The following is a 13312-nucleotide window of genomic DNA, read 5'->3' on the forward strand; positions in this document are numbered from 1 at the left end:
ATTGCATGAAAATTAAATTCTTAAGATTGGTAGCTGCTGTTTGGAAATTACATTGGCACATATTGGCTTCAGTCCCACAAAACTGATCACTCACCAAATTCTTTCTCCTGTTTAGCTTTGTGGTTCCCATACTGCTAATAAAACATATTTTCTTTTTCCTATGTGGAGACCAAGAGTGTATGATCTGTATTATGATGATAACTGAGTCCAATGTAATTAAAGGAGATCAGCAATTGGAAAACTGAGGGAAAAAAACACTGCATGCCAGAGAATACACAACCATTACAGGTGTCTACCGCTGTAGAAGGACCAGGTATGACAAGCACAAGTAAACTCTGTAACAGAGGGTGTTAACTTTGTGCCATAGCATAAGGGTGGATGAGACATAACAATGAAACCATGAAACTTTATATCCCTTCTTCAAAGATTATGAACAAACATGCCATAAATATTTATAGTAGGATCATCCACATTGTTGGCGACTACGGAAACACACACACACACACACACACACACACACACACACACACACACACACACACACACAGGGAGAGCCTACTCCAGATGTGGTAATCCATTTTGTCCTCTCACTGTCTTCACTTGCTCTGTCACTGATAACAGTGTTTGTTTTGTTCAAGTGTGGGGCAGCATTGTGGAAGTAAATGCGCTCTGTCCTGCACTGCTACTGCATATCAGGCAGATAACAGGCTAAATAAAGGCACCCAATCTGAGCATTTCCTAATTACAAAAACATGTTACTGATTATTAATCCAGACGTTCAACATGACTTTTTTTGATTTTACATTAAAATATTAGAAAAAAGGAGAGGAAATTAGAGAGCTTGGGGAAGATTGGGGAGTGGAGAGTAAATAGAGATGGGTACAGAGGAGAAGAGACAATGATGACGGAGACAGAAAAGAGAAATAGCTTTTGTGCCATTTCTTTTCAGCAGGTCACCATGACAGTGTGAGAGTTTTCCTTTGCCGGCCCCTTCCCTATTTTAACACGTCACTTCTTTGTCTTTATTTGTTGGTGATGTCTATTTTTAGTTAAGACGTAACACACACAAACAGTTATAACAATAAATAATCTCAAGCAACAGTAATAATGAACAATTTGTGATCCAGGCAATCATGGACATGGAAATGTTATGTTACAAACTGTCTTTCTCGCTTTTACTCCGTTTCAACTGACATGTTTTTACGTATTATCAGATCCGTTTAATAAAGCATCCGAGAAGAGCATCGATCTCACAAAGTCAATGCACGCTCACCGAAATCACTGAAAGAGACAAAACAAGTAAGATACCTTAAAGCACAATTAAGTTACAGAAAGACAGATAGCGTTCAAATCCAAATCCATAAGTAAGATACCAACTGTGTGACCAGGTAATGATGCTGGTAAAATGACATCGTAATGAGCTGTACCCCAGTGAGTTTCCCCTCAGCATAATGACGCCAGCACACAGAGTTTCAATGTTCGTAACCGCTTACATTCGTTCCAGATATAACGTGTCTCGCGTCGGTCACCTCCATCTCTCTTGATCGTCTTGCCTGCTCCTGCTTGTGTTGGGGACAAACACAATCAGTAACAGCGGAGGCCAATCAGGCCTCTTCCAGGCGGTGTACCCTGATCCACCCACAACCACACCCCTCTGCAGCTGAGCCCAACCACGCTCCCGCCCCCACAGACATGGCAGACAGACTTGATTTATGATATAGTTGCATGCCACTTTCTTTCTCTCTGAAAGGGTGTAAGAGTCATCTGAACAACTGTTGTTGAAATGTGTGGAGTAGCCATCAAAACTGTTCCATTTCAAACTGTACTGATAGCAGCTTCTTATTGATCTATCAATCAAAAAGGTTGTTTCTTAGTTAGTAGATTGTAACATATTTCAAATCTGATATTGCAGTATTACATACTAGCAGACTGTCATCAGGGTTGGACTTTGAATTCCCACAGTCTTTCTTAGCCTAAGGCGGTGGCATCAGAAAGTAATTGACAAAATGTCATCACTTTGTATTTTGGCCTGTGGATAAAAGCCCTGTTTCGTGATAATTAGTTCCCCTGTGTTATGTTGATGGAGTGTAATCTCATGCAGGTAACTTCCTGAAAACAATCTGTTGTAAAACTGGCGAGGGATCTGTGCACAGGCTAGCGGGTTAAATCATCACTACCTCTCTGCATATTTCCCTTAGAGTTGAGATGGTGCAATCTGCATAACACTGGGCTTCCTGCCTCAAATGAGAAAAGCTTCTGAAGCATTTGAGAGAAAAGTGAATTGTGCTGTTGTTATAAACCAGTGGTTCTCAACTGGTCTGGCTCCGGGACCCACCATCTCCCCTTAATGACAAGCCAGGACCCAAATCAAATTTATAAAATGAAAAGATGGTCCAGTTGGAACCTGAGATGAGAACACAAAAAACAAGTTTAACAATAAACCAAAATGACCAGCTGGTGGCGATGCTAGAATAACACACTCACTGGATCTATGACAAACCCTGTGGAAAAAGTCACTGTCTTGAGGAGCTTTGTCAAGAATTCTCCTCATGACCCCCTGCAGGCAGCGCCATCAGTTGGGAATTTTATATTCAGTCGACTGTTACATTTAATTATCCTCAACATCCAGAGTTTCCCCTTTATCAGGATGGTTTGACCCAACCTGGCACACGCTGCTGAAAACATGGGACAAATGTAAAACAAGATGAAGCTGGCAGAAAAAAAAGATAATCTGCCGCTGAAAAAAGTCCCTTCAAAATAAAGTGACTGTGGCTCGGTGGTTAACGTGCCCATCTTTCAATCAGAGGATTTGTGGTTCAAGCAAACTCCTCGTTGTTGCGTCCATGAGCAACACACTTAACCCTGAATTGCTCCCTGTTGCTGTGTCTATGGTCTATAGAGCAAAAAATGTAAGTCACTATGGATAAAAGTGTCGGCTAAATGAAATGTAAAAAAACCACAGGATGGAAAAAATAAATAAAAAAATAATAATTTTCTAGGAAAAGGTTGCAACCCAGTTGAGAATCACTGGGCTTGATCACAGGTCAGTTAATGCGAGGGGGCATCATGTGTCAATTTGTACCATGTTTTTTTATGATCTGTACCTTGTGGGGATCCTTTTATAACTGGCTTCTTTTCATTGGTTAAATCCTTTTATCAACGTCAGTTTTTATTTGCATTGCTCCAGCCTGTCTTTTCATTTTTCTTCAATTGTATTTCTGTCCTTCAAATTGATGAAATTAGTTGCTTTGATTACTTCTGTTTTATTTCTTGTTCCATGCATCATATTTATTGTTTAATCCCGTATTCTTCTGTGAATCTGTTTGTAGTCCTGTTTTTGAAATGCTGTATAAAAGAAGATCCAGCCATCGACATTCATTCTCTTCTTTCAGACCAGTCACATGTTGCGGATGACTGGTTGTGCTGCTTTTCTCGTTTCACCGCTCCAGCTTTCGCCTTCTCTAGTTTCATCTGAGTCATTGATGGAATCTTTTTACCTGTGAATCTTGTGTATTAAATTTCTCACTGATATGATTGGCTGGTCCTAAAGTTTCTGACTAACTTGCGTAACATTCTGGTAAAGTAACAAGTCAAGAAAAGTAATGTAGTAAAGTAGCAAGTCAAGAAAAGATACAAACTTTTCTTTCAAATGTCTGACCATGGTGTGCATAGGTGTGGAAATGCCATGTCCATGAAGAACAGGTTACTTGCACTTGTTAGTGTACCACTGGGAACACTGGTTTTATGGGTGACAATTACATTCAAAGAGCGTCAACACAAATTATTAGCGTGGACTATTTCATACACACCATGCAGAGGCAAAGATAAGGTTATTTAGCACACACTTGTGTTATCCCTTATTGATGTCAGGATCAAGGTGATCTCCATTGAAATTAGTCCAAAGTGACTACGGTATGTTCAATGAGCCTGTATTCCTTTACTCCTGTCCATTCATCCATCCATCAGCCAATCCCAACATGCATTTCATGGAGAAAGTATTTTAGAGGGCTAATAAACCTCGACAAACAATAATATGAACTCACCTGACAGGTACATATTTAGACTGCGCAGGAGAATTAGAGCAAACCCAAGCAAACATGCCCACAGAGAGGCTTCAACCAGGCCGGTCGGATTCAAACCCCGGACTAAAGGCTCCAGGCTTTGTAATTGTTTAAAGTCAACCAAACAAAATCATACGCAAGACTAGTTTACAAATCAGGATAGCGGTTTACAAAAACATTGGAACAAAGGAGAGAGTATTGTATCAAAAACTTTATTCTCAAATAATGTTTTCAAAATAGCTGATAGATAAACTGTGAGTCTCTTGAACAGCAGGTTGTGAAGCTGCATATAGTATCTGTTGTTTAACCATTTATAACACTCCATGTTGTTTCTCTCTCATGATCTCATGGGAGGGCAGAAAAAGGCAATTTTCCATCCTCAAATTCAAAACTTCGGGCAAACAATTCTGGCTTTACCTGTCAAAATAGGAGCATCAAAAGTGTCCGATATGCTAATGCTGCTGTTAGAGCCTAAATTCACCACAATTTCATATTCCACTCTAAACCCATCATTTCTGAGCAAAGATAACCAGATTCTTCCTTGTTTATTCAGGTTTAGGGCCATTAAGGGTCAAGTTATCCAAAATGTTTTGTGTCTGTGGATGTCATCCCTCGGTTATAGACATTAGGATCAACCACTTACGGCTGCTTTTACACAAGAACACTGCATTTTTTTTTAAAAATAATGTTTATCGCATTGTGACATTTAACAGTACATTTTTTGTTCAATGTAAATTATGTGTGTATATCTAAAATCATTTAAAAAACATGATTTAATGGGAGAAATCACCAAATGCTCAGGCAACTCGCAGTTACAGCTGCCACATTCAAAGTCTTATAATAAATTCATATTTTGCAATAAATGGAGACTTAAAAATGCAGATGTTCAAAAGTAATTCTACTGGCACCAAGCTGTAGAGCTGGAGCTGAAGCATCTTGTATTCCACTTAGTTGTTTTGGATTGTAAATACAATTTCTTTTACAGGTGTGACCCAGAGATAAGTGTCTCTCCAGCACCGAGATAATTTATTCTGGGTTCCACAAGGTTTTTTATTTGTGTAAAAGCAGCCATAATGGACAAAAGAGATCAAACAACATGTTGATATTTGCTCTTCAGTTTGAACCATAGATTTTTACATGGTGTGTAACAGTAAAAATATTGACATTAATGAACAAGATTTTGTTGTACCTACATCATTAATCATAAAAAGTACAGCATGTTTAATAATTTGTTTTGTTTTTTTACAAATTCTCCATAAAAAATAGATTTCTGTACAAAACTTTTTTTTCTTTTGCACCTACTTCAAGTTCAGCAGCACATGATGATTGTGAGATAATGACGTAATTGTGATGTTCAACACAAAAACAGTAATGATGGTGGCTTTCGGGTGAGGACTTGCCACTTTTCAACATATCTCTGTGCGACTTTTGGAAGAACACAAATTCAACAATATTTTTTGTACACATTCATAAGCATCACACAATGTGTGGTGCTTATGAATGCATCGAGACACCATAACGCGTGGATATAACACTTGTGTGTGGTTGTTCCAATCTACAAGCTGCCATGTGTAGAAATGACAATTATTCATCCAATGCACTGATGAGTGAAACTGGGCTGCAGTCAACTCACGTACGACTCAGACACACAAAGTTGTAGATTTTCTTCAAAGCTCTAATGCTGAATGTATGGCATGAGAAGTTTGTCCAATCCTAACTATTGAGAATAAGGTGACACAAAGGCCTGTCAAGGGTAATCCTGGACATTTTATGTATGAATACACTACAAACTGAATCTGAAAGCAAATCCACCCCAGACACACACACACAGACACACACACACAGACACAGACACAGACACACACACACACACACACACACACACACACACACACACACGGAAAGCCCCGATTTCCATCTGGCAACAGAAATTGACAGATCAGGTCCATAAAGCTGCTAAGCTATGTATGAACACATGTATGACACAGTTGCTCTCCAAGCAGGGCTGCGACTGGAATAAAGACTCCTTAAGGAAAAGGTAATCTTGATGTAAATCACATTGATCTTATTTCTGCATTGAATCTATCCTGGATTTTAAATACACAATTGAAAACAAGCTCTTCTCATGTGACACTGTGTGAAAAGTGAATATACATTCACAATTTTGGCTGGTATTTATAAAGTTTGTAGCAGTCTAGGCCCCTATGTTTCAATGAGAGCTGCTGACTATACCACCTAAAAAAAAAAGTATGGGACGATGTCTTTCACAAACTGGGAAAAGACTCAGCCAAAGAATCTGAGACAACCTTGGCCGAGCTCGCTGCCGCTCTTTTGAATGTTGAGGACTGCTGACAAGTAGAAGGACAAATGTGGAAACCTCTTCACAATTCATGATTGATATCCACATTTTAAAGTTATCTCAGACACGGTATGTGTCGTGTTATGGAGGATACTGCTCTGTAAACAGATGAAGTCACTGTATTCTCATTTTTCTTGACTCCACAGGAAATCTCAATTAAATTACAAATCAATTTAAATTGAAGCTTGGGGTGCACGCAGCAATGAAAAGAGAGGAGGTGCACTATCTTGTGAGCAGACGTGCTACTGTTGTTTACAGTTGTCTTGTTTATTTAGAGGCGATTTTGAACGTGTGTCTTCTGTCTTGTCACCCTCTCTAACTATAACTTGTATGATAGCTAGTACAGACATATCTATATCACGTTGGTGTATGTGTTTCTGGCTTTCTGCCCATGACCTTGACACTGAGGCTAACAAATTATATTATATTACTAACAATATCCCATAGTCATGCTTCCAAAGATAATCATCATTGTTTCAGGACATTTCATTTGCAACATTCAGGTCAGCCGTTGATTCATTTTCGAGCTAAATATGAAAGGAAAAACAACAATTTGCGCCTTAATTCCTTCTCATATATTTCTAAATAGGTAAATGTGATCAACTTCTCATGCCAAATGTATTTATTTTCAGTATTTTAGTTCTGGGGAAAATCCACTCACTGATGTTAGTGAATTGAGCCATGGTCAAAATCATGTTTTTATCTGTTGTCGGTCAGAGGTTTTCATTATCTGACATCACATTCGTTCCACTCACCATTTGACACCCGGCCCTGTTGCCTACAAATTACATTCCTATACAATGAAACGGCTTTTTTGAACTTTGTTGAGGATTACATATGCTTTTGACGGATCACAAATATATTTCAAATGGTAATCTGTGTAGGTATGAAGGCTTTCAATTGATTCAAGTTTTAAGAGCAGTTGTATGGGAACGTCATTTTGTAGGAGACAGGGTTGTTGTTATCATATGAGTGAATGAATGGATTTGTGTTTGTACGATCCGTTGAATGACATGGGGAACATAAACGGAAAATCTTTTGGACAATAAAAATCATGCGAGTTAAAGGAAATGAATGAAGTCTAATGGCAGAATGGTGTGCATGAAAAGTGAAACAAACAGAAAACTGGCCTGAGGACACTGAAAGACACTCACTGAAAGCAGTTACATCTGTGATCTAAACCAAGTGCAGCATCTTTCGAAAAATAAAATTATTTTGAGAGTACACTGCGAAAAATAACAAGCTTGGCAAGTGATTTGAAGGTAGTGGATTTTCTTGAATTGAATCCAGCAGAATCATGGGTGTTGGTATGACTTTTTACCAAGAAATATGCGAAATGCAAGGCTGCACTCGCTAAGCTTGTGTATTTGTTGCAGTGGGATTCAAGCATTGATAAGCAGGATGTAACGTACTCTCTGCACACGAGGTATTTCTCAAACAATGGCAGGGCTCCCGGGGCGATAACTCTCGACAACAATAATTGTGCATGTTGTCTTTGTACCGTTTCTGTTTGTAATCCAACATGACCAATTCTCAATCAGAAACAAGTTGTGGGCTCTTCAAAAAAGTGTGTTGAAATAAGATCATGTGCATCAGATCTGTAAAACGTGTTCAAATGTATGATAACGTGAGTAGTTAGGGACACTTGCAACACATCTTTTTAAAGAGAGATAGAGACACATGTTGTTTCTGAAAGCTTACCCTGTCTGCTAAACTGAAACAATCAGCCCATTTTGAGATGATATTAAATATACCTTAAGAGTACTGTCCAGTATCTCACAGAATGATGGCGTTTAAAGCCTTTAAGTAAAACTAGCAATGCGGTACGAGTGTTTCAGTACTGCGTATTATGGATGTGAGCCTTTATTTCTTCCACATATTAAAACATTAACAGTATACAGAATGAGCTTTCAGAAAAATGTGTGTTGTTCTAAAAAGGGCAAAGAAAGTGGTGTCGTATGTGACACTAGAAGCTCAGAGGTCCAAGGGTAAACTGATCCCAACTTTCTGGTTGGCTAGCATGTTGGCATGTTAACAAAATTAACAACGATATAGCATGTGGTCACACCTTCTGCTAACAGGGAAGGTGAAATATAGATGTGTATATACAAACACACTGTAACCCTGTATTTTTTCATTTTGTCCCCTTTTTAAAGATAGAAGTTTTTGAATGAAATTCTCTTTTTTAATGACTCATTTTCAAACCCATTTCAGACCCAAAAATGATTATTTTTTTCATAACCCAGTCAGAAAAACACACTAGTGCAAAATTTGTGCGGTTTAAGAGTTCATATAAAGTTTATATTTTGGGGTCCCAGCAGCAGTGGTTTGGGAAGTACCATGGGGCCACTGGGTATTTGAACATAGAGTCTGTTCATCAATATCTTCACTGAAGAAAAATGCCAGAAGAGACAAATAGAAACAACTATTTGCCTCAAGTTTATGGAGTAACCTGTCCTTGTCTCTCTTTTCCAGCAGGATTCACAGAGTTGTCTATCTGTCCATTTGTCTGTGTTCATCTGTCGAATGTCAACCAGTCCGTCTGTTAAAATGTTCATCTATTTTTGAATTTGTGGCTGGAGAGTATGCTGGAGGAAAAACAAATCAGTCATCACTTGACTGATAATCCCAACAAAGTTATAAGAAGACAAATCATTTCCTGGATTTGGCCACAGCTGACTGTAGCAGTTGATGATCTTGACAGCTTATTGCCACCAGGCTTTCACTTGTTCGGCCACCAAGCACAGGATCCTGGCTAGTCCAAGATTAGAAATCAGTTGGATGACTCTTTGATTGTGTTAGACAGGCATCTGGACACCAGTCCATTCTGTACACCAACCCGGCAACTCAAACGTCTGGTTTTCTGGTTCAGCACAGTCTGCCTAGTGCTAGAATGGAATAGTGTACATTGGATTGATATTAAGAGTGTAATACCTTCATATAAAGATTATTGTCCTAAATCTGGGAAAAAATAGCACTTGCAAATGCCTGATTTGGTATGTTTTAGCCTACACAAGTTGCCAAATACTGTCGGTAGAAATTGTCATCATAGGCAATACAGTAAAAGACAGAAAGTAAAGAAAATCACAGGAACCTATTTGAAAATGAATTATTGACTGACAACTCAACTTACCTAACTCTGTGATTGTCCTGTTTTACTAAACCTAACCAATTCAGGTGTCCAAGTAGGCTAAAACAAAAATGTTAACATATCTGCAACTGCTATTCAACTCTAGTACTCCAAGTACTAATCTCATACTAGTGTCCAGTATTGGATGACAGTATAATATTCTTTAAAGGAATTGGTGTGGTTGAGCTTGTCACTTCATTGACTGCATTTGGTTGTCAACTTTACAGCAGTCTGTACAAACAATATCAGATTCCACCAAAACAGACTCTGTAAACTGCAAATACGTCAGAGAGTCCCGTCCTGTCAGGTCCAGCGTGATGGAAATCCAGCGAGAGGTTTTTGGTCCTGCATAATTGATCATTTTTGTGTTGACATACAGTAACAATCCAATTACTCTTCAGTGTCTGGAGGGTATTGAAGGGTGGAATAGTCTATGTGCTTCCCCTGAGGGTAGAACCTTGCACCGGTCACACCCATGTCTGGCCTGCAGCAGGGGACTTAAGTTAAGGGTAGGCACATGAAGAGAAGAAACGTGTACCACTGTGCAAATTTGGCACAAAGTTAGATTGGGGAAGCAATTATTCAGGTTACAGGAAGGGTATTCAAAAACCATCTGACTGGCCATACAGAGCCCTTTTCACAAGAAGGTTGAGTCAAATTTTGCAGAAGTCAACTGTTGTTGGATGAGCACTGGGTGGTCGCACTTGGAAGAAGTTCAATTAGTTGTACCATCTTTCTGTGTTTTTCATTGGTGCCTGAACGGCAACAGTGCTTAAGAAGACTTGTGGTCCCAGCCTTAATCTCCAGAACAACACATTTGATGTCGTCACTGTCTACTCCCTTGTGTATCGGTTCCAATTTATTTTTGCTCTAAAAGACTATACGTGGATGAGATTGTTGTTCAGGTAGCGGGTGGAGCAGAGTGGCATTACTGTGCAGATTGTGCTGACAGAGGACCAGCATGCTACAACACAGACTGCTCACGGTGCTGAGTCTAAATCATTTGTTTTTTCTTTCTTCTCTATTTGGTACAACCCCCGCAGACCAACAGGGAGGTTGGACTGAACCACTGTATAAGTAGTGGCAGGTTCGTTGGACTACACCACAGTGCAGACTGTATTGAGTGTGGTATCAAATCGAACTGCCTTTGCCTCAGTGGGCTTCATGTTGGTGTCATACATTGGGTTTTCAAATGACGCCTGACCATTGGAGCTCTCATGGCCGACATAGCCATTGAACTGGACCTTAGGACGTGTCCTGCAAAACAAAAAAGAAGGGAAAAAAATGTGTTTATGGCAGATATTTGGATTCAGAAGGATATCTTTGCAAAGGTATATTTATGGTCAGGAAAAAGAAAACAATGAAACGACAAGGGTGCAGGTCTCAAAAACACAAAATGACAATAAATAAATAAACTCAAGGTCCTTATAGGACAGGGCGATAAGTTGCTGATGTTTTTGGATGCCTTTGTTTTATTATACAATATATATATTAGCTCTTACCAATTCTCCCATTTGGAACCTTTTTGAACCACAGCTGTTCTAAAGTTCCCTTATGAAGCTCGTCGTGAACAAATTTCAGCTGATTGGAAGAATGTGGCATGCATTGAAGTTCTTAAGTTATTAATTTGAGTGAAAATCCCACACAGTACTTCAAAATAAGACTACTGACACCACGTTATAACCATGTCCTATTTAACATCTGTGCTTTAAAAAACGCAGACGTGAAGGATGTATGAGTTCAAGAACTACTGAACAACAGAATGTTCTAGTTCTACTGAACTCATGCAGAGAAACATTTACCTAATGGCAGGGGTATGGATTTATAATTAACAAAGTATTGATTACATTTCTATGTTAGTTTTACACCAACTAAAGCGTATTCAATCAAAAACATTCCTCTTATAATATTTAAATACATTATCTGTCCTTTTCGCTGTCTTGTTAGACATTTTGGAAAAATAAGTTTACACTTTAAGATTAAAGCTTAAACCTCAGAAAGAGCCACTTTCTGGTGAAATTCTACAAATTGCAGGGGAAATGATGGCAGGGCAAAGAACATGAACCATTTCAACTGCCTGCTTCGGTGGTTTTTCTGCCCATCTGCTGCTCTCATGTGAGTGTGTCTGTGTGCGTGTAACCTGCCATCATCCTGAAAAAGGAACCCAATGGTTTTAGTCCAAAAGAATATTTTATAAATCAACCTGCCTGAATGAGGATTTTGGTAAAGGGGTTCAAACAGCTATGCTGTGAAATATGACTATATGACTACCCCCTCCTAATTTGTCTGTTTGTCACAGATTACATTTTTGGATAATCAGGTTCTATAATCCAGTTAGATATAATCACTTACTCCCAAACCCTGTGGAACTATTAGCAGGGAGGAGTGCTGCAGCTGAAACACAGTTTGACTCTGACCTCATTAAGTGTGTGTGTGTGTGTGTGTGTGTGTGTGTGTGTGTGTGTGTGTGCGTGCGTCCGTGCATGCATATCCAACCCTGGGGAGCCACTAAGCCTACCCTACATGCTCAACCCATTACTTTACAAAACTGCCCCCCGCCCCTTCCTTCCTCCCCACGTGGCAGTAGTTCAAATCGCTGCACTAGTTTCTGGTTGTGGCTGTAGGTGCAATAGTTTAGTTTTATTGGTCGAATGAAAAACAGCTCACATAATTGCTTTGACAGTATTATAGATACAGTACAGACTCATCGGCCAAAGCAGGAAGAAACTGCAGTGTGCACACTCCTTGCTTTTAGTTTCTCATTTAATATATTATATTGTTATACAGAGAAATTGTTTGTCGACATGCCATTATGTTGGGCTCAGGAATATTGTTAGCAAGTTAACTTTACTGTACAGTATATATTACTTGTTTCAATTTGACCACTTTATTAAATATTGTATTTGTTCTTGATGACATCATGCTGACAGAGAGATGACAATGAGATCAAAGACAAAATAAATACATCTTTCTAAATTTAAATGATTGCTGTTTCGACACAGTACAGCTGCACTGCTTTTAAAAAATTAAAATTAAATGCCAAAAAAATATCTTGCGTATATATCACCTAAATTACTTTCAGCTGACATAAGGAGTCAATTTATTCCAGTTCTGACAAAATACACAACTTGGCTCAATTCAGAAAAATGTGGATGTAAAATGTTGGTCAGTTATGCAGCCTTACTAAACGGCATGAAGCAAAATCTCAAAGCTAAAAACAACGGATGGCAAGATTGACGGAGGATGTGGCAGCGGGCGGAGGTCTGGTTGCAGTTTGTAACCAGGTGAATGACAGGTGCCAGTCTTACCTGCCGCCAGGCCCCCAGGTGTCTTTTGGTCTCTCATTATCATCTGTGTCAGCAGACAATGTCCTGCGTACAACCATCAGCTTTAATATACATCAACTATCATTGCACACTGCTAACTGGTGAGCAGGTTGTGTAACACAGTGTAAAGTAATGCAATGGTGGCGTTGGTAGCTATTGCTAAACTGTGCTAACTTTACTGTAAATATCTGAGCAAGTCTGCTCGGCCTACACAGCAGTCACCCTAAGCATTTACAGAATATACAGCAAAGCTCATCACTAAGAACACAGTATATCACTGTCTGTTTCCTCAATAACATCAATAGGTCAGAACATGTCTCACTGCAGAAAGAGTACCGCAGCATACAGCTACCATAAGCTTCAAACCAACGCAACATGTAATACTGATTATAGTTGGATGAGTAAGATGACTTTGTAAAACTTTGAGTGATGAAGA

The 13312-nt window shown here is 39.1% G+C and overlaps 1 protein-coding gene across 2 annotated transcripts in view; it reads right to left on the reverse strand.

The window, feature by feature from the left end:
• Window positions 1-4257: 4257 nt before the first annotated feature.
• The window catches only part of csmd1a (CUB and Sushi multiple domains 1a), a 363484-nt gene continuing 354429 nt past the window's right edge, over window positions 4258-13312 (reverse strand). Inside the window, exons 74-75 of one of the 2 annotated variants that reach the window (XM_068586216.1) lie at window positions 12859-12921; window positions 4258-10807 (exon numbers count right to left, since the gene is read on the reverse strand). In XM_068586216.1, the coding sequence (XP_068442317.1) occupies window positions 10648-10807; window positions 12859-12921 (223 nt within the window). In that variant the 3' untranslated portion in view covers window positions 4258-10647. The remainder of the gene's footprint in view (window positions 10808-12858; window positions 12922-13312) is intronic. The other variant, XM_068586302.1, reaches the window with a different exon arrangement.

This window comes from Clinocottus analis, unplaced genomic scaffold, assembly GCF_023055335.1.
Source record: "Clinocottus analis isolate CAN_PGR_092001 unplaced genomic scaffold, fCliAna1.0.p SCAF_1, whole genome shotgun sequence".
NCBI lineage: Eukaryota > Metazoa > Chordata > Actinopteri > Perciformes > Cottidae > Clinocottus > Clinocottus analis.